Source organism: Primulina tabacum, chromosome 14 (assembly GCF_025594145.1).
Source record: "Primulina tabacum isolate GXHZ01 chromosome 14, ASM2559414v2, whole genome shotgun sequence".
Classification (NCBI taxonomy): domain Eukaryota; kingdom Viridiplantae; phylum Streptophyta; class Magnoliopsida; order Lamiales; family Gesneriaceae; genus Primulina; species Primulina tabacum.
The window spans coordinates 27721742-27744971 of NC_134563.1; the positions used below are offsets into that span (position 1 = coordinate 27721742).

Consider the following 23230-nt stretch of genomic DNA (forward strand, 5'->3'; position numbering starts at 1 on the left):
TTTGAGCCAATTTATATTTCTATTTCCCCAACATTTATTATGTTTGTTACTAAAAAGTATCATAAAATTTAAAAATTGTAGTGGAAAATTCTATCATCTTTTTCTCCCCTCTTTCCCAAACTATCAAAATCAATCGCCATGACAGTTTTCAAGCTCCTGGAAATTACCATATTCTCGGCACAGGACCTTCCCCCCGTGTCCAAAATGTTACGAACGTTCGCCGTGTCCTACGTCAACCGCGACCACAGATTATCTACGGCCGTCGACCATTGCGGAAACTGCAACCCCACCTGGAATCACAAAGTGTTGTTCGACGTCGACGAACGGTTTCTAAAATCTAAATCCTCAGCTATCACGATCGAGATATACAATGTGGCCTGGTTGCGTGATCTCCCTATTGGCACTGTGCATCTTATGATCAACAGCCTGTCACCACCGCTGCATAAAAATTCATCTCTTCGGCATGTTTCCCTCCAGGTTCGTCGCCCATCAGGGCTTTTGAAAGGAACCATGAATATTGGAATCCAATTTCTTGACAGCAACATTCCAGGGTTGAGCGAATTCTGCCATTCCGGGATACGAAACCAAGAGAAACTAGATTGTGTTGATCAAGACGGTGAAAGGGGAAAAGAAAAAGATCATTACATTATTGAGGATTTGGCAGGCCCGGAAACAAATCCAGACCCCCAAATCTTCCCGTCAAATTCTGAGGAACCGACTAAAATAGATTCGGCAAGCCCGGAAACAAATCCAGGCCCCCAAATCTTCACATCAACTTCTGAGCTGGCTCAGACGCAAGAAGAAGAAACAATGAACATGCCACCAGAACCAGATAACACCTCCATTCATGGTTCTGAAAACGTGAGAAAATGGTTGTATTCCAACGAAGAATACGGGAGCTCTATATTCGAAAACTGGACAGAAACAGGAGAGAAAAGTGAAGAAGTCAAGTTGGAACCTAAAAGCGTCAAAAGGAGATTAACAGACGAGGATCAAATCCCATTGAGAAACGGTAAGAAAGCGGGCCATCACAAGAGAGGGAGTCCTGAAGGAAAAGGGCTGTTTTCATGTTTTGGAAATGCTTATGGGTTTCAGTTCAGCTTCATTTGCGGGTCTAAGAAATTGAAGAAGAAAATGAAACATCATGGCCATAAGAAAACACAGAACTTTACTTTGATGTCACGTCCATGACAAAACCTCGCAGGTTTCTTTTATATTACGAGTTCTATTCTTGGATTCCTGATTACGTCTTTGTATCTGGAACAACGTTAAATAGAACCTGGTCTAAGAGATTAGAGTGTAACACACGAAATTGCTTTCTTTATTTATTTCAGTTCCTAGTGTTTTTTCTTTCTTTTTCCTGCCTTCTTCAGGTTTGCATCACTTGTCTTTATTGCATAAAATACATTAAACTGATTCTTAACAAAATGTTTACCATTTATTTAGCTTAAAATAACTTTAACTTGAGATATTTAAGAACTATTGGAATGACTAGAAACGAGCGTGAAATGACAATAAAGGAATTCGAAATCCAAGAACACGGTCATATAAACAAGTGCATCTGATTTAAACAGTGGATTTGAAATAATTTGATTTAAAATCAATCAGCATGAAGACATCCTTACTTCATTTGGTACTACTATATTCTCTCATATGCTGCCTTCAACCTCACCACATGACACGATTCAAATATTCAGTCGGGCTAGAATAGACATGTCTCCAAATCCTCACACTGAAAATGTTCATGTGTGGCATGGACACCAAAAGGATGGTCATTAAGACAGTCTACTTGATAATATATTTCCAGAAAATGAAGTCAAAAACATTATTATACTTTTGCTCCTCCAATATAAATTTTCCCTCCTTTAAACTCTCCCAACTGCACGTAGATGATATGATCAATTCTTGACCGTAAGTTAAAACATTGTAGTACCACAAAATTATGACCATTTATTTCAAGATACAAATAAAATTATCTTTCAATGTGAAGAATTTCATGATGTTATTTCACTTATTTACACTGAAAGAAGGACAAGAAAAGGTGGGTTGAAGTACCCTCTCATTTTGCTTTTGAGCTCATTTGTCCTCCAAGTAGGATAAGTCGTGTTGCAAAGCAGACAACACCGCTGAAGAATAGAAAAGCGCGAGTAGAGCTCCTCGTAGCGACTACGCGGTTACTATATTATTATTATCGGTTTAAAAACAAACTTGTACTGAATCAACGATTTATTTTAGCACCTTAGCAAGAAGCAGAACATTATTATTTGCAAACTCTAAGGAGCTCTCCAGCATGCTTTGGATGCCTTGACCTAGTTGCCACCAAGAATCCTGTTTTTGGAGTTTCTTTACGAGAAATATATAGTCTCTAAAACTTCGTAGAATGATTACTCAAAAATAAAGCCAATGCCAGCTCCAATATATGCTGTTTCTGGAGCAAGTTCAACCTGAAGGTCTCCAAACTGCAAGATACATGACATCCTGTATACTAATCTGTGGTGAACTAATGAACCAAGAACTATGCTGACGACTGGCTTTTACTTTCGGCATTTCCGAGATGACTTAAGGAGAGTGTGCTTTTGGAGGTTGCATCGGCGTATGTATGTTTGGTTCAGTTTTATAATATATAAATTTTCTGATGACATCATCTCATGCAAGAATGTATTGAGTATATATTATCATCTTATGTATATAATTTCTTTAATACCCCAAGTTGTATTTGAAATTTTAAAATATGATGTATCGTGTAAGAATATAACATCATAATATTGTATCTGGGAGTGATATAAAGTTGATATAAATATAATGATTTTGTATGGAAATGCGAAAATGGACAAAATATTTTATGAGAGACTTCTCTAAGAGAATATGGAGTAGTGTATGATGGTTTTGTTTTCGGAAAAAAAAAAAACACGGTTCTGAAAGTGCTGTAACTCATAAATTCATAGAAAATATTCAGCAATGTAAATATATCAAAATTCAGCGTTGTACTAAGGTGTTGTCAACACCAGTACACAACACTGCAGCGGAAATTATTTGTTAATAAACAGGTATAATTGCTATAAATAATCAGAGACAAGAATTGAATCATGCACAAGTATGAATATTTGTGCTATGCCTCATGACAAAAATTCACTAGGAAAATATGTAAATTGTTTGCACAAAATAATACTAGTGAAAAATATCAAAACTAAATTCCTTGACACACCAAAGAATTAAATAGCATCAAAATAAATTACAACTTAAAACCGAGATGCATAAACTCAAACACGCTATACTCAAAAACCAAACGAAACCACTCTTCGATCAACACTCTGCGTCAGTGTTGTTCTTCGATTGTCGGCAACATCAAAAACCAAACGAAACCAATTGTCGGAGATCATAGTCTTCATCAAGGGGGTTGTCGGAGGTGTTGGAAACATCGATTCCAACATCACCTGTAACAGCTTCTTCTTCAGACTCATTATCCCAACCAGAGCTATTTTCGGTCCTCTCTGTTGCAGCGCTAGACTCATATTTCGATGGAATCGTTTCAGATGATTCCGATTGGGCTTATCCCTCTTTAGGCACCGATTCCTGATTAGATTTTGCTTCTCGTAGGCTGTTAAGAAAATCAGCTAAGGACTGTTCGTCCTCAGAGGAGAAGCAAACTTCTTGAGAAGGTTCTGATGATTCCTCCGGTGGAGCAGTAGAGGAGGTTGAAGGAGCCGAGGTCTTCTTAGAGAGGGTTGGCCTCTTTCGAGCAACCAACTCATAGTTGTCATCATCAGAGTCATCTACCGATGAGAAATCAAGATCGAGTGTAAAGTATGTGGCCATCCGAGGTTTCTTTGGTTCGGAAAAATCAGGACTATACCCTACTTGTCGTTTTGAGCATCGTCACATAGGTTTTGGAGGGAATGCTCTCCGATATGCCTCGTAATCTGGTGGGTTGTCGATATCGACTGGATTGCCTGGCTCACCAGCGGAAATTTCTTCCAGTGGAGTGGGGTCTGAGTCAGCAACCACAATCTATAGAGGATTATCAGTAGAAGGTGTTGTTGATGGTGTTGCTGGTGGTGTTGTTGCAGAGGGAGGAACACCACGACTTGCAGCCATTTCACTGCGGATATCCAACGGATCTAATTGGTTATCTGCCATTTTCACGAAGATGAGTGTTATAATATAGATCGAAAAGAAAACTTCACAGCGAAGGAGTTCAAGATCGACTTCGGAAAATCAGAGAAATAAAAACGAAAGGTAATTCGCATAAAATTCATATGATTGAGTATAAAAACCTTTGCTGCAACGGTAAGATTTTTATTTCGGAAGCGTCGCACAGTAATGGTAAAAAAAACGTAATAGTCTCCTCTAGGCCCAACGGTAACATTTCTGAATTTACCCAATTCCATAATTACTATTTTGCCCTTCCTTCAAACGGTAAGTAGATCGAATTCAGTGCTAAACATTTCAGAGGATTATCCAACGAAAAACCATGTCGATTATAACACACTGGCATAAGAAGTCACATAAATTCAGAAAACTGGTTAATTAAGGTTCTCATCAATCGTCATAGGTTAACACTGATATGTAACTGAACATGATGAATTCACGAAACAAAGATCAATATGTATGCCATAAATATGCCTCCAATATGATGAATTATTAAAATGTCAGGCAGTGTATAAATTGTGTTGTGTCAGAACTTGGTGTTGGCAACACCTCCTGGCAGCACCACTGAGTTTTATTCAAACTTCCATAAAATTTTCTTTTGATTCAGAAATGGTAGCTCCCACACTAGAAGAACGGTCTTCAATGGACTCCCCTAGGTAGCTTTTTCCATTACTATTTTTACTTAGAAGTGGTAGCTCCCACACTAGAAGAACGGTCTTCAATGGACTCCTCTAGGTAGTTTTTCCATTCTCTTCTAAACAATTTTTTATTATTTACCTCTTTTCTGGTTTTCTCCTTATGCTCGCATTTTCCAAGTCACTTTTTTCTCATTAGACCAGATCATGATTTTCATGAATATCCTCAGTTATTCGATGCCTTGGATTGATCATAAATTATTCCTCAACATTTGATTGGAAGTATGAGCACTCAGAGAGTACCTTTCAGTTGTTGCCTTCACTGTTCAAACTTTACACAAATAAATAGGATGGTTATGATTATGCAGTATGCCTAGCATCCTAAAAATAGACATGCAAAAATGGTGTTGACACTGGTGTTGGCAACACCAATGACAACATGTGTGTGATTATTGTACGAACATGCTGAGAGACTTCCAAGATTGGAAAATCTCTCAAAATCCAAAGGTTTCGTGAATATATCAGCCAGTTGGTTTTCAGTCCTAACAAATTCCAGTTGAATTATGCTTTTTTCAACCAAATCTCGAATAAAGTGATTCCTTATGTCTATGTGTTTTGTTCGAGAGTGTTGAACATGATTCTTAGAAATGTCTATAGCACTTGAATTTTCACAATATACAATCATTGCATCACTATGAAAACCATAATCCTCAATCATTTGATTCATCCAGACAAGTTGTGAGCAACAGTTAGCCGCTGCTACACATTCAGATTCAGCAGTGGAAAGAGATACACAATTTTGTTTCTTACTAGACCATGACACTAGGTTATTGCCTAGATAGAAACAACCACCTGAAGTGCTCTTCCTATCATCTAGATCTCCAGCCAAGTCAGCATCAGAAAAACCTACCAAATTTGTGTTTGTCTCTTGAGTGTACCACAATCCTAATTCTATTGTACCTGCAATGTATCTCAGTATCCGTTTCACAGCTTTTAGGTGTGATACTTTTGGATTTGCTTGGTACCTAGCACACAAACACACATTGAACATGATATCAGGGCGAGTAGCAGTTAAGTACAAAAGACTACCAATGATGCTGCGATACATGGTGTTGTCAACACCATTGGCAACAATGTCTTTAGACAGTTTTTTACTTGACCCCATGGGAGTTTTCATATGCTTAGTATTGTCATTTCAGAACGTTTTAATCAAATTCTTGGCATACTTGGATTGACACAGAAATATACCATCATGCAATTGTTTTACTTGTAATCCAAGAAAGAAGTTCAATTCACCTACCATGTCATTTCGAATTGTGATGACATGCGCTCAACAAAGTTATTAACAAGTGTTTGAGATGAAGCACCGAAAATAATGTCATCTACATACACTTGACATATCAAAATATCATGTTTGAGCTTTTGAATGAAAAGAGTTTTATCAATTTCACCTCGTTTGAAACCCAAGTCGATCAAGTAATCAACCAACTTATCATACCATGCTCGTGGAGCCTGTTTCAGTCCATACAGAGCCTTCTTTAGTTTGTAGACGTGGTCCATGTGGTGTGGGTCTTCAAATCATTTTGGTTGACTCACATATGCTTCCTCTTTCAAAATTTCATTTAGAAAAGCACTTTTTACGTCCATTTGATACAACTTGATGCGCATGTAACATGCTATGGCAAGCAACAGTCGGACAGACTCAATTCAGGCTACAGGAGCATAGGTTTCATCAAAATCCACCCCCTCAACCTGCGTGTACCCTTGAGATACCAACCAAGCTTTATTTCGAACAATGTTACCAAATTCGTCTGTTTTATTTTTGAAAATCCATTTTGTTCCAATAGCATTGGTATTCGAAGGTCTAGGAACTAAATCTCAAACATCATTGCGCACAAATTGTTCCAGTTCTTCATGCATTGCTTTGACCCAAAATTCATCCTTTAGTGCATCATTAACATTTTTAGGTTCAATTAGAGACACAAAGCATGAGTGACTTACCTGGGAAAATGTGGAGCTCATGCAAACTAATCCTATCATCTTTCGGTAGTCAACCTTCTCCTTTTTCCTTGTTTGCACAACTTTATGTATTTCATCAATAATATGTGATGATGGGTGATTCTTCTGAAATTTGCTAGAGATATCTCTCCCGCTGTCGATTATCACATCATCATCATCGACATCTTCATTTTTCATGGCTTCTGTTCTGTTCAGAGGTGGTGTTGTGCCCGGTGTTGCCTCACTAGACTCAACACCAGTCTCAACACTAGTGATGGTCGATGACTCACTTATATCCAGTAGTCCTTCAATATTATCCTCTTTAGATTTCCCTGTCAAATCCGCACAATCATCAAACACAACATTAATTGACTCAATAGTCGTTCTAGTTCTCAAATTAAAAACACGGTAAGCCCTACTATTCATTGAATATCCGAGAAATAGACATTTATCAGTTTTGGAATCAAATTTTGCAAGATGACCACGATCATTTAGGGCATAACAAACAAAACCAAAGATATGAAAGTATTTAAGGTTTGGTTTTCTTCCCATCAAAATTTCATAGGATGTCATGGTAGATCCACTCCTTAAAAATACACGGTTGGAAATGTGACATGCGGTATTCAAAGCTTCGGCCCAAAAATGTTTTAACACATTTTTAGAACTTAGCATGACCCGAGCCATTTCTTGAAAGGTTCGATTCTTCCTTTCCGCTACTCCATTTTGTTGAGGAGTTTTAGGGGCTGAAAATTCATGATTGATTCCTTTCTTTTCGCATAAGGAAGTGAAATATGAACTCTCAAACTCCTTACCATGATCAGTTCTTATTTTAACCACTCTCATATCGTACAAATTAGTTATCCTGGCATGCAATTTTTTAAAGACATCAAAAGTATCAGATTTTTCTCTAAGGAAACTTACCCAAGTGAAACGTGAAAAATCATCAACACAAACAAACGAGTATTTCTTACCACCCAAGCTCTCAACTTCCATTAGACCCATTAGATCCATGTGCAAGAGTTCAAGACATTGTGTTGTCACAAAGTGTTGCAACACCGGGTGCGCAACACGTGTTTGTTTTCCTTTTTGAGACGGTCCACAGACATATGTATTATCTGAACATAAATTAGGCATACCTCTCACAGCTTCAAACTTACACAGATTCTTCAAGGTCTTGAAGCTAACATGACCCAGTTTTTGATGCCATAGATCCAAATTGTTTGCCTTGGCACTTCGGCAATCATCATTTTCTCCCACAAGAAAGCAATTGTCAGCAGACCGAGTTCCTGACATAACACAAACATTTTCATCATTAAAGACTTCACAATTATTTTTTTTGAACCTAACATGTAAATCATCATCACGAAGTTGACTTATGCTTATTAAGTTCGAATTAGTCCTTCAACATGTAGGACATTTTGAAGTACGGGAAGTCCATCAACATTCAGGGTTTCCTTGCCTACAATTCTCCCTTTGGCACCACTTCCATAGGTTACACGTCCACTTTTTACTTCAATATAATCAATGAGGTGTTCTTTAGATCCAGTCATGTGACGAAAACACCCACTGTCAAAGTACCATGCACCTGCTGAGGGGACCCGGACGCTAATCATATACTTAATCATCATTGGGACAATTTAATCAATTACAATAAGGAGGGTCTAATTTTTTTTTAAAATTGCGGAACGTAATGGTATTCAATCTAATATACATATCAGTATAAAAGTACAAGTCTTGTACAACAAACATCAAATTTAAACTAAGGTTCAACAACTAAATATCAAGTGCTGAATCCTATCTATAGCAATGTCAAAGTCCGTAGTCTCCACTCTAATCACGATCTCTCATCATCTCCTCGACCCTGATCCTGTCCCACCTGTTGCCATGCACACATACAAACACGACAACAGCCGGATAACTCCGGTGAGAAATATATCCCAGTATAAATCAACGAAACATGCAATCATATAAACAATGTAAAAGCATGTAACAGATATCAGTAACATGCATCAAAATCTGAAACATAATCAATATAAAATCGTCAATCAACTCATGACTCCATATCTCAGACTAGACTCTTTCCTAGTCTAGGGATCCCGGTTTCCAGACGTTGGTATTCCATATCGAACATCAGTAATACTCGTCTAATACATGCTCGTCTAATATGTCACAAGATCACTCGTCTAATACTCGTCTAATACATGCTTTCTATAAATCAATAGAACAAGTATATCAATTCAAATCAATGTACCTAATAACAATAAGTATGTGATTTAGGGAAACTCAAGTATATCCTACTCGAGTCGTTCTCCCGGTACCACATTGACTTATACCTTTCTTTTATTGTAGTTCTGACGACGTTCGTGTCTGGAATTCAAAGTCTCTCAACACTCAATCTGGCAATGACAATATCAATAGTACCATATCAATATACTGCTCAAATCAATACCAATCTGATCAATCTGGATTTAACTCAAAATCAATGGCATAACGGAACAATCTGAATATCCCCATCAATACAATATCAACAGATAATAATTACAATCCGTAATTGATGTCCAACACAATCTGTAATCAATTCATAATTCAAATCTGTCCAATATCAATCAATATAATCTGAAAAACCATAACAATTCAATAATCAGTCTGTTTCTCAATCTGACTGTGATTATACGATGTCTAACATATCAGAAACACCATATATGAATCATATTCGATTCCAGCAATATCATAATTTCAAATCATAACAAAACGTAACAAAACTTACGTCCAGTTGTAGCCTGCGTCGATAGGAACACAGTACTGAAGTTGGATTCAAAATCTAATGGACGGATCAAAATATAAAGGCGTAAGGATTTTTCACTCTTTCCCCCAAAGCTTCTCTCGATTGCTTTGCTGTTGGAATGAAGAAATGAATCCTTTTTCATATAAAGTGCATGGCCAGCAAACGTGGCATGATTCTTTGCACTACACGTCTCGCGCATATGCGCGACCATCCTCGGCGCATATACGCGAGACATAATGTCTCGGCGCGTACTCATCACGGCAACTCGCGCATATGCGCGCCCTCGTTCGGCGCATATGCGCGAGGTCCTTTACCATTCTTCACAACTCTCGGATACCCTCAGCGCACATGCGCGGATCCATGTCGCGCATATTCGCGAGGTTCTCTGCCCACTCCGCGCATATGCGCTCGGCATGAACGCGCATATGCGCGGGGCTCAATCCTCACACATAATTCAAATCTCCTTTCCAGCCTATCCCGGTCTAATCCGTTCCATCTAAAATTACATCAATTAATCAACAATTCATTTCAAATTAACAATACAGCAAATTCCGGGCATTACATTTCTCCCCCCCTAAGATACGATTTCGTCCCCGAAATCACAGGCAATCAATCATATCAATAAGAAGGTGTATAACAGAAACTGAATAGAAAACTTACATCAGCCGAATAACTCTGGGAATCTCTGTCTCATGTCTGACTCAGTCTCCTAGGTAGCCTTCTTCGACACCGTGACGACTCCATTGAACTTTCACTAGCGGAATTGTCTTTGTTCTGAGCTGCTTTTCCTTCCGATCAAGAATCTGAATCGGCTTTTCATAGTAGCTCAATGTCTCATCAAGCTCGGCTTCGTCTGGCTGTATAATGTGTGAAGCATCAGGCAGGTATTTCCTCAACAACGATACATGAAAAACATCATGTATTCCTGATAATGAAGGCGATAATGCGAGTCGATAGGCACGATCTCCTATCTTCTCGAGAATCTCATACGGCCCCAATGTATCGTGAAGATAACTTTCCTTTCTTGCCAAATCTGACAACTCCTCGGAAAGGTAAAATCTTCAAAAATACTCGGTCTCCTGCCTCAAATACCAACGGTCGTCGTCTGATGTTGGCATATTTGGACTGTCTATCTTGAGCTGCCTTCATTCTTTTCTGAATTAGCTTCACTTTCTCCGTCATATCTCTGATCATATCAGGTCCAGTCTCAGGAACTTCAGAGATATCATCCCAATACAGAGGGGATCGACACTTCTTTCCGTACAATGCCTCAAATGGTTCCATCTCAATACTCGTCTGATAGCTGCTGTTGTATAAAAATTCACAAAGTGGCAAGGCATCTTGCCAATTAGTGCTAAAATCAAGCACTATAGCTCTCAGCATATCTTCCAATGTCTGAATCGTCTGCTCTGACTGTCCGTCAGTCTGTGGATGATATGCGGTACTCAGATGTAACTTCGTACCTAGAGCCTGCTGCAAACTCTGCCAAAAGAGCGAAGTAAACCGAGGATCACGGATCTGAAACAATCGACCTCGGCACCCCGTGCAATCTAACCACTTCTCTGACATAAATATCGGCCATCTGGTCATGTCTGTATGTCATCTTGTATGGAATAAAGCATGCAGATTTGGTTAATCGATCAATCACGACCCAAATCGCATCACAACCTCTGGAGGATCTCGGTAACTGCGTCACAAAATCCATAGAAATATGATCCCATTTCCATTCAGGAATGGACAAACTCTGTAATAATCCTCCTGGTTTCTTTCTTTCTGATTTCACATGTTGGCAATTCAGACACTTAGCTACAAAGTCAATAACATCATATTTCATCAGTTTCCACCAATATTGTATCTTCAAATCATTATACATTTTTCTGCCACCAAGATGAATGCTAAAACGACTGCTGTGCGCTTCTGCTAGTATCCGCTGTCTCAAATCTGAAACATTCGGCACAACAATACGATTATTCACATACAAAACACCGTCACGAACCTGATATTCCGATTGATGTCCAGTTCTGACCATAGCAATCGAATTCTGCACATTCTGATCAACTTTCTGTGCCTCTTTGATTCTCAATAGCAGTTCTGGTTCCGCTCGAATAGTACATAATCTCAGAGGCTGACGATATGTTTCAAAAGCTAATCCAGACAAACAGCAATCTTCAATCAAATTCGAAACACTGATTGTCGATAGGGATAAGGAACATACCTTCCTACTCAGTGCATCAGCTGCTGCATTGGATTTTCCTGGATAATACTTGATTTCACAATCAAAATCTTTCAGTAAATCAAGCCATCTTCGCTGTCTCATATTCAACTCTGACTGTGAAAAGAGATATTTCAGGCTTTTATGATCAGAATAGATCTCAAACTTCTCACCGTACAGGTAGTGTCGCCATATCTTCAATGCAAAGACGATAGCTGCCAATTCAAGATCATGAATTGGGTAGCGAGTCTCGTGTGGCTTCTACTGTCTCGAAGCATAAGCAATAACATGCCCTCGCTACATTAGAATACAACCCAATCCTCGGTGAGATGCATCACAATAAACCACAAAATCACCAGTACCTGATGGAATTGTCAAGATCGGTGCACTGGTCAGTCTTTTCTTTAATTCAAGAAAGCTGGTCTCACATTCTTCAGACCAAACAAATGGAGCATTCTTCTGAGCCAACTGAGTAATAGGCTTGGCAATACTCGAGAAATCTTTAATAAATCAACGATAATAACCTGCTAAACCCATAAAGCTGCGTATCTCTGGTACAGATGTCGGTCTCGGTCAAGAAATCACGGCTTCAACCTTACTGGGATCAACAGAAATCCCGTCTCCAGATATAATGTGACCCAAGAATACAACCTGTCTCAACCAAAACTCGCATTTCGACAGTTTAGCATATAGTTTCTCAGCCCTCAGAATTTTCAACACAGTTCTCAAATGCTCGGCATGTTCAATCATATTCTTCGAATAAATCAAGATATCATCAATGAATATAATAACGAAATCATCAAGATACCTCTGGAATATGGGGTTCATCAGACCCATAAATACAGCTGAAGGATTCGTCAACCCAAACGGCATGACAATAAACTCATAATGTCCATACTTGGTTCTGAGCGCTGTCTTCGAGATATCAGAATCCCTGACTCTCAGCTGATGATATCCAGATCTCATATCAATCTTGGAATATACTGAAGAACCCTGTGACTGATCAAATAAATCATCAATACGAGGCAAGGGATATTTATTCTTTATCGTTGCTTTGTTCAGTTGCCGATAGTCGATACAGAGTCTCATCGAACCATCTTTCTTTCGAACAAACAATACTGGAGCACCCCAAGGAGACACGCTCGGTCTGATATACCCCTTGGCCAGTAAATCCTCCAACTGTTCTTTCAACTCTTTCAACTCAATCGGTGCCATTCTGTACGGAGCCCTCAAAATCGGAACTGTACCTGGCATCAACTCAATACTGAAGTCTATCTCTCGAATCGGAGGCAAACCAGGAATCTCATCTGGAAAGACATCAGCGAACTCACACACCACTGGCAAATCAGCCAATGATGGACTCGATTTCAGTAGATCAACTGAATAGACAAAGAATCCCTCCGCTCCTTTTTGCAACAATCGAGTCATAGAAAATACGGATATCAAAGGAATTCTATATCGAGAACCCTTACCGTAAAATTTCCACTCATCAGCCATATCCGGTCTGAATCTTACAATCTTGTGGAAACAATCAACAGTAGCTCTGTACTTGGTCAACATATCGATACCGATAATACAGTCAAAATCAGACAACCCAAGCACAATACAGTCTAACTCAATCTCATGCCCATCATACTGTAGCATACAATGTTTCACAGACTTCACTGATATCAAACATGTCCCCAAAGGAGAAGAGACAGACACTACAGCAGATAATGACTCAATAGGCATAGAATGCATCAATGCAAATCGCTCAGATATGAATGTATGCGATGCACCAGTATCTATCAATACATATGCAGTATAACCAGAAATAAAACAGTTACCTGCAACAACATCGTCAGGTGCCTCCTGAGCCTGCTCCTCTGTCAAAGCAAATACTCTGGCCTGCTGTCTAGGAGGCTGGCTCACTGTCTGGCTACCTCCTGGCCTCTGCTGTGAATGATATGATGCTGGCTGGAACGAATGAACAGCAGCCAATCATCTATCAGTCTGTGCCACTGATCCAGATGATTCGGCACCCTGTGATCTCTGAGAATCTCTCTGTGGATAAACTCAAGCAAAATGTCCCTGCTGTCTACAAATACGGCAAGTGCCAAACACTCCTCGGCACTGCTCTGTGGAATGTTTCCCTCCACAAGTGCTGCAGTAAGGTCTTGTATAACTCTGGCCCTGACCAGTCTGTCTCGAGCCACTAGAACTGGATGAACCGCTTCCAGATCTCTTGAACTGTTTCCCTTTAGCTTTCAGGAATTCTTTATTTCCACTACTACTGCTGCCACTCTCAAATCGGGGAGGTGGTTGCTGTGGTCTCCGGTGCTGGAGGCACAAAAGAAGCTCCTCTCTGTCTCATCAGACCGGCTTCGGCTCCCTTAGCTCTGTTCAAAGTATCAGTAAAATTATTCGGTCTTCCGGTATTTACCAATGTAAAGATTTCCGGATTCAGGCCATTAATGAACTGATCAGCAACGGCTTCATCATTCTCGGCCACATGTGGAGCAAATCGTAGCAGTGTAGAGAACTTGGCCACATATTCCTCGATGTTCCGCTGACCCTGTCTCAAGTTTGCAAACTCTGCTCCCTTATCCTTCCTGTACGACACTGGAAAGAATCTGTGATAAAACTCAGTTCTAAATACATTCCAGGTGATAACTGTACCTCGATGCTCCAAGGCCCGCTTTGTTGTAATCCACCAGTTCTTCGCAACATCATGCAACTGGTGCCCAATCAGTTTCACTCTCCGCTCATCAGTGTAATCCAAGGACTCAAACAACATCTCAATGTCGTCTAACCAACTCTCACAATCAACTGAAGTCTCAGTACCCTTCAGAGTCGGTGGATGGAATGACTGAAATCTCTTCAACAATGTCTCCATCGGTGTTGCTGTCACATCCATTGGAGGATTCGAACTGCTACCCTGTTCCGATACTCTTCGAGGAGGCATATCTGATTACCAAAAGGGTTAGCAACCAAATACAATAAATTTGTTTCAGTCATCCTCTGATCATCTTACTGCTGATCAAGAATCGGTTCTGATTCATTCTCAATAACACATGTTTCCAAATCAAGTCAGATAAATAGATAAACATGCATTATAAAGCAGTAGAACATGCTAGCAATCAAAAGCAGGAAAGAAAACTCAATCTACCCCGCTCCCTAGCTTCTATCTCAATCTAAAGGATCTATCTCTCTGATACTACCTGTTGTGGGGACCCGGACGCTAAGCATATACTTAATCATCATTGGGACAATTTAATCAATTAAAATAAGGAGGGTCTAATTTTTTTTTTTAAATTGCGGAACGTAATGCTATTCAATCTAATATACATATCAGTATAAAAGTACAAGTCTTGTACAACAAACATCAAATTTAAACTAAGGTTCAACAACTAAATATCAAGTGCTGAATCATATCTACAGCAATGTCAAAGTCCGTAGTCTCCACTTCTAATCACGATCTCTCATCATCTCCTCGACCATGATCCTGTCCCACCTGTTGCCATGCACACATACAAACACGACAACAGCCTGATAACTCCGGGGAGAAATATATCCCAGTATAAATCAACGAAACATGCAATCATATAAACAATGTAAAAGCATGTAACAGATATCAGTAATATTTATCAAAATCTGAAACATAATCAATATAAAATCGTCAATCAACTCATGACTCCATATCTCAGACTAGACTCTTTCCTAGTTTAGAGATCCCGGTTTCCAGACGTTGGTATTCCATATCGAACATCAGTAATAGAAGAAACTCCAATTCTATCCACTTCGATATAACCGAACATCCGGTGTCTTGACCTATCCGTCACAGACTTTAGCACTATCGCCAACTCACTATCTTGTGACAATGTGCAATGTGTCAGTGACAATTCCATCACTATCGACACTTATGTCACAAGATCACTCGTCTAATACATGCTTTCTATAAATCAATAGAACAAGCATATCAATTCAAATCAATGTACCTAATAACAATAAGTATGTGATTTAGGGAAACTCAAGTATATCCTACTCTAGTCGTTCTCCCGGTACCGCATTGACTTATACCTTTCTTTTATTGTAGTTCTGACGACGTTTCTGTCTGGAATTCAAAGTCTCTCAACACTCAATCTGGCAATGACAATATCAATAGTACCATATCAATATACTGCTCAAATCAATACCAATCTGATCAATCTGGATTTAACTCAAAATCAATGGCATAACGGAACAATCTGAATATCTCCATCAATACAATAGCAACAGATAATAATTACAATCCATAATTGATATCCAACACAATCTGTAATCAATTCATAATTCAAATCTGTCCAATATCAATCAATATAATCTGAAAAACCATAACAATTACATAATCAGTCTGTTTCTCAATCTGACTGCGATTATACGATGTCTAACATATCAGAAACACCATATATGAATCATATTCTATTCCAGCAATATCATAATTTCAAATCTTAACAAAACGTAACAAAACTTACGTCCAGTTGTAGCATGCGTCGATAGGAACACAGTACTGAAGTTGGATTTAAAATCTAACGCACGGATCGAAATATAAAGGCGTAAGGATTTTTCACTCTTTCCCCCAGAGCTTCTCTCGATTGCTTTGCTATTGGAATGAAGAAATGAATCCTTTTTCATATAAATTGCATGGCCAGCAAACGTGGCATGATTCTTTGCACTGCATGTCTCGCGCATATGCGCGACCATCCTCAGCGCATATGCGCGAGACATAATGTCTCGGCGCGTACTCATCACGGCAACTCGCGCATATGCGCGCCTTCGTTCGGCGCATATGCGCGAGGTCCTTTACCATTCTTCACAACTCTCGGGTACCCTCGCGCACATGCGCGGATCCATGTCGCGCATATGCACGAGGTTCTCTGCCCACGCCGCGCATATGCGCCTGGCATGAACGCGCATATGCACGGGGATCAATCCTCACACATAATTCAAATCTCCTTTCCGCCTATCCCAGTCTAATCCGTTCCATCTATAATTACATCAATTAATCAACAATTCATTTCAAATTAACAATACAGCAAATTCCGGGCATTACACCTTGAATGTTAGTTTTTAACGAGGTATAAATCACATTGCATCGTGTAACAGTTTTTGGTACCCAAATTTTGTTAGTGAAGGAACTTTTGACTGCGGTGTTGGACGTGGTGTTGGGCAACACCTTATGCAACACCCGATTTGTATGCCACCTGAGGTAGTCATTTCTGAGTTTATAGCAGAAGGTTTTGATGTGCCCAGGCTTATTGCAGTAGTGACACATGAAATGACGCTTTCTTGGCTTGGAGTTTGGGGTTGAAGCAGGTTTCTTGACTTGTGACACCTTTGCTGAAGAGTGAGCTTTTGAGGGTGAGGAAGATGACTTGTTTCTTTCAGCTTCTGTTCAGGGACCAGCCTTGAGCTTTGCATCGTCTTTATCAGTAGATTTTTTGTTAAGGGTTCAATACAGTCTTCTACTCCCTTTAATAAAATTGTGGTCCTTGAACTGGAGTTAGACGACTCACCATGTTCATACATACTTTCAAAATAACCAAGCCCAGATCTGCTGTCCTTTCCCATAGTCAGCATTGTGTCAAGTTTTGATGAGCTTGAGTTGAATTTTGCAAGCGTTTTTGTTGCTTTTTCAAGATCATCCTTGACCTTACATATTTCAAGGTCCTTCCTAGTCATCAAGACTTCAAGATGGGACAAGTTACTCTTCAAATCATTTTTTTCTTTTGAAATTATGGAGTTTGTCTCATTTCGTTTGAGCCAATCATTATAGAGTTCTTCGTACATCATCTGGATGGTTTCCACAATAAGTTCTTCTTGGTCAGATTCCTGGATTTTATCGAGATCTGAGTTTTCCAGCAATTTAGCTTTAAAACATCGTGATATTGGCTTAGTGTTGCGGCCTGGTGTTGCAGCACCGGTGGCAACACCAAAGGGATTGACCTGCAGTTTCTTCATATCTATCTGGATGACAGTAAGGGAGGTACAATCGTCTCTTTCCTTAGAATCACGGTCTTCATCAGTGTCATCGTCACTCAAGGTGACTGCCATGTTTTTATTTCTTCGAAGTCGGTTGGCACACTCATTTGCATAATGGCCAAATCCGGAGCATTCTCGACACTGGACTGAGTCAAGTTTCTTTCCCTCTGGACGACCCAAAGCTTCATTCTTTGATCTAAAATTCCTTTGAATAGGTGCAGGCATTTTATTCCTTTGAAAAGGAACAAAAGAAGATTTTGGTGTTGACACAGTTTTCTTTTTGTCTCTCATTCGTTTCAAGTAGTCACCAAACTTCTTATTAATCAAGGAGATTGACTCCTCACCGAGATCAGATTCATTTGCCTCTTGTATTAATTGTTCATGGAGTTATCAGTGGTTTGTAAAGCAATGGACTTCCCTTTATTTCTTTTCTGTAGGTCCAGATTCATTTCAAATGTTCGAAGTGAACTGATCAGGTCTTCCAGGTTAAGTGTAGAGGTGTCCTTGGACTCGTCAATGGCACAGATTTTGATATTGAAGCGTTCAGGGAGGGATCTCAGGACCTTGCTAACCAGCTTTTCATTTGACATAGGATCACCGAGACTAAAAGCCTCATTTGCAATGTCACGTAATCTTCGATCATATTCTACAATTGTCTCATTTTCCTCCATTCTCAAGCTTTCACATTTGGAGGTTGACATCCTGAGTTTGGTTCTGCGAACACTTTCAGACCCTTCGCAGTGCTTTTGAAGAATATCACATGCTTCTTTGGCAGAGATGCAGTTGGTGATGAGGCTGAACATGTTCACATCAACAGAGGTGAATATAGCATTGAGTGCCTTTGAGTTGAAGTTCGAGGTTTGGACTTCATCATTGGACCAAGAATTCTCTGGTTTACTTCTACTATCTTCATCATCATCAAGTATCCTAGGTGGAGACCAACCGTCTAAGACTTTTTTTCCATGCTCTTTCTTCGATAGATTTGATGAACATCCTCATCTTGACTTACCAGAGATTATAGTTTGAACCATCCAAGACTGGTGGTCTAAAAGCAGTGCTACATGCTAACGGATCCATCAAACTATTAGTGTATTTCCTGTAAAGACAGCAGACGACCAGAATCAATCACTTAGTGTATCAAGCGTTGGCTCTGATACCACTTGAAAGTGTTGTAACTCATAAATTCACAGAAATATTCAGCAATGTAAATATATCAGAATTAGGTGTTGTACTAAGGTGGTGTCAACATCAGTACACAACACTGTAACGGAAATTATTTGTTAATAAACAGGTATAATTGCTATAAATAATCAGAGACAAGAATTGAATCATGCACAAGCACGAATATTTGTGCTACGCCTCATGACAAAAATTCACTAGGAAATATGTAAATTGTTTGCACAAAATAATACTAGTGAAAAATATCAAAACTAAATTCCTTGACACACCAATGAATTAAATAGCATCAAAATAAATTACAACTTAAAACCGAGATGCATAAACTCAAACACGCTATGCTTAAAAACCAAACGAAATCACTCTTCGATCAACACTATGTGTCAGTGTTGTTCTTCGAGTGTCGGCAACATAAAAAACGCAACAATCACTTAAGCTCTACACGCGGAGATCTTCAAGTCTCAAATTCAGCAGCAACCACCCTACTTTTCAATATTCGATCGTCATATATATATAACTCCATGACCTAGATCTTCATAGATACTCATTCCCTATAAATAAGGAAACAAGAGTTTAATTAGAATTAGACTCTACACAAGATTGACATAGTATATCTTATGGATAATTTCTCAAATTATGTTGAATAATTCCAAAGATACGATTAAGTACATCTAAAGAAACAAATCATTATTTTAGTCTAGAAATGCAAATAAAATATTGAGTAAATTGGAATCAAGGATTCCTTTCAGGTTCAAAAAAGAATTAATCATGGCCTATGAACTGCAAAACACATATACCTTCAGCATCCTCGATTTCTGTTTAGGCTCTTCATTGGCTACCTCAGGTACAGGACTCGCAGACAATAGCTCTCCTGCATTAATCATCACTCCTACGATCTGCACTGATTAAGAAATATCCAAAAACCATTATAGAAAAGACATAAAAATCTTTGTCCATGAACCATTATGAAACAAGAAAATCCAGTCAAGGGATCAAAATTTTTGAAATATCCTCGAGAATCAAGAAATAAAATAAGATTATTTAACACAACTACGCGTATCATAGTAAATATGGCTATAAAGTGTGTGAGAACATTTTCAAGTTTTATTCACAATACCAGTGATCAATGATGATCTTGACTCCTCAAAATTTATCTACATTTCAAAATGTTGAGGCCCTTCCCCATATTTCCGCAATAAGCATACAAAACATCTTGTGAAAGTATTCTACCATGTTTTACGTTCAACATTCACTATAACAAAAACGCTATACGACAACGTATTTTATCCGTTGTCGTAGGCACTGTTACAACTGTTGTATTTGACAGTGTTGTTGAAAGTGCGTTCTACGATAAGTTGTCGTAGCTTCAATTAGCGACGGTTTTTTAAATTAGCGACGGTTTTTACCATCGCTAATTATCGACGGATTATGGCTAACCGTCTAAAATATTAGCGACAGATTATGAATAACCGTCGCTAATTAGCGACGGTTTTTAATAAATGTTGTACAACTGTATTTGTGAAGGACGTTTTTAATCAACGTCGCTAATTCACAACTTAACCGATTCGTTTTAAAACTTAGACCGGGGTACCGGTTTTAACCCGAATCGAACCGAAACTAAACCAAAACTTTCCCAACTTTTTACCATATCTTAAAAACACCTAAAAGGCTCTAAAAACTCCAAAACTCGATCCATAGACCCTCGAACCAACAGCCAGCAAGCTGCTGGAAATTCCAGCAACAAAGTTCCCTGAAATTATTCCCCTAATCTCGACCCTAACATGCTAATCACCCCAAACCAGTCTCGAATCCAGCCGCTAGGGACCCAGAACCGACCCTACTGGGCTCTTTTAACCATGGCTTTCAGCTACATGTAAATCCTATGGCGCCTCAAACTATCAAAACCGAGAATGCTCCACTCGAGACTCCCCCTCTAGCATGTGATCGACTTGGTGCAGGAGTTGTTCCAGCGATGGTTGAGCCTCTTAGTTGCGTGTCACAGACCCATCAGGGCCTGGTCTATGCCTCGGTTCAGCCCCTGCATCGCCAGCCTCACCCCTCTCTCGATCCCTCAACAAACCAAGCACACTGGAAGCGCACCCCTCGGCCTAAGCACGCTCCCACACCCAACGTGATTCCATCTTACTGACCCTGAAACCTCAACCTTTATGCAGTCTCTAACCACTGCAGCCGACAGCCCTTGCACGCCACAACAACAAAACCGTGAGTTTCACAAAAGAAACGCATGCATGAAAGAAAACGAAGCTACCGATGAAAACATGAAGGAACGCAAGCATGGCACGCACAATAGCAATTAATTAGCATAGATGATGCAGCAATGAAGGTACACAACGTGCCTGAAGATTCTTTTGCGAACAAATGCTAGAAGTGAACACGACCGAGGCACGGGGAAAGCTTGAGCTCAAAGGAAATGGAGAAACCGACTTCCTGGTTGTTGCAGCTCACAGGGAGGTTTGTGAGTGGAGAGGAGTGGAGGTGTCGGCTGATTGGAGTTTAGGTTTAGGTTAAGTGGGTGTTTAAGTGTTAATTAAATAATAAAATAAACTTTAATGGGCCAACAATTAACATTTAAAAGTTCAAAATGAGTTTTAAGTCCAATAAGCTTAAAGGTAGGCCCATTAACTTCAAATACATTCCAGAAAAATATTTCGTGTTGGAAAGATTTTTAAAATATTAGCCGAACCCTTAAAAAATCCCCTGATTCGATAAAAATTTCGTACGTTAAAAATAAAATCATGCGGATAAAATATCCGATAAAATCTTATTTTTTGAAAATTACACTTAAAAACACTTCACATTAATTTATAAAAATAAATCATGTAATTAAACTAATTTTCCTGAAAATTCTCCGGTCTCCGTTCCCCGTTCGAGCGTGAAATTCACCTAGAAACCTAATGCATGCACTTTTAAAATTTCATGAATTAAACACAAATTCATGGAATAAACATGCATTTAATACATTAAAATAATTTAATAAAAAATGCAAAAGAAATTTAATAAATTGCATGCATGTGGTATATGTAAACCTTAAAATTTTCGGGACGTTACAAACAAATTCTTGTGTGTGTTCCTAGCTATATTAAGGAAGTCTCAACCCGAAAAGAGGTGTGGTGGCTCCTCTAACTCCTCTTTTCCTGATAGTACTTTTAGCATTTAGAAATTTTCATGGCATTACATTCCGGAGTCAATTTTTCATTTTTATCCAAGATATAATTTTTTAAACCCGAGTTAAGCTGGTATTGGAAATTGAATCTCCGAGCTATCAAGGAATTAAACTAAATTTGAGGTATAAAAAAATATGACTCTGCCTATTATCACAGATCTTGATTCTAATTAGTTCAAAAATGCTTGATTCTAATAAAAAGATAATTAAAGAACATCCTTGTGAACTAACTAGTGTCAAACTCTATGATATCATATATATATATATATATATATATATATATATATAATTCATAACTCTAAATATATATATAAATTTAGTTAATTATGACATCACACCTGTAAATTTTCATTATAAATTATGCACATGTTTTTCTTTCATGTTTTCATCGGTAGCTTCGTTTTCTTTCATGCATGCGTTTCTTTTGTGAAACTCACGGTTTTGTTGTTGTGGCGTGCAAGGGCTGTCGGCTGCAGTGGTTAGAGACTGCATAAAGGTTGAGGTTTCAGGGTCAGTAAGATGGAATCACGTTGGGTGTGGGAGCGTGCTTAGGCCGAGGGGTGCGCTTCAAGTGTGCTTGGTTTGTTGAGGGATCGAGAGAGGGGTGAGGCTGGCGATGCAGGGGCTGAACCGAGGCATAGACCAGGCCCTGATGGGTCTGTGACACGCAACTAAGAGGCTCAACCATCGCTGGAACAACTCCTGCACCAAGTCGATCACATGCTAGAGGGGGAGTCTCGAGTGGAGCATTCTCGGTTTTGATGGTTTGAGGCGCCATAGGATTTACATGTAGCTGAAAGCCATGGTTAATAGAGCCCAGTTGGGTCGGGTCTGGGTCCCTAGCGGCTGGATTCGAGACTGGTTGGGGTGATTAGCATGTTAGGGTCGAGATTAGGGGAATAATTTCACGGAACTTCGTTGCTGGAATTTCCAGCAGCTTGCTTGCTATTGGTTCGAGGGTTTATGGATCGAGTTTTGGAGTTTTTAGAGCCTTTTAGGTGTTTTTAAGATATGGTAAAAAGTTGGGAAAGTTTTGGTTTAGCTTTGGTTCGATTCGGGTTAAAACCGGGATCTCGGTCCAAGTTTTAAAA

General features: G+C 39.2%; 1 protein-coding gene across 1 annotated transcript; it reads left to right on the forward strand.

Annotated features, from left to right (window-relative positions):
• Positions 1 to 138: 138 nt before the first annotated feature.
• On the forward strand, positions 139 to 1191 carry LOC142523893 (uncharacterized). Its single transcript, XM_075627626.1, has one exon. The coding sequence runs from the start codon at positions 139 to 141 to the stop codon at positions 1189 to 1191; it is 1053 nt and encodes a 350-aa protein (XP_075483741.1).
• Positions 1192 to 23230: the final 22039 nt, after the last annotated feature.

Excerpts from the sequence above, each read along its gene's own strand:
- LOC142523893 (XM_075627626.1), top strand. The coding sequence starts at position 139 with ATGACAGTTTTCAAGCTCCTGGAAATTACCATATTCTCGGCACAGGAC.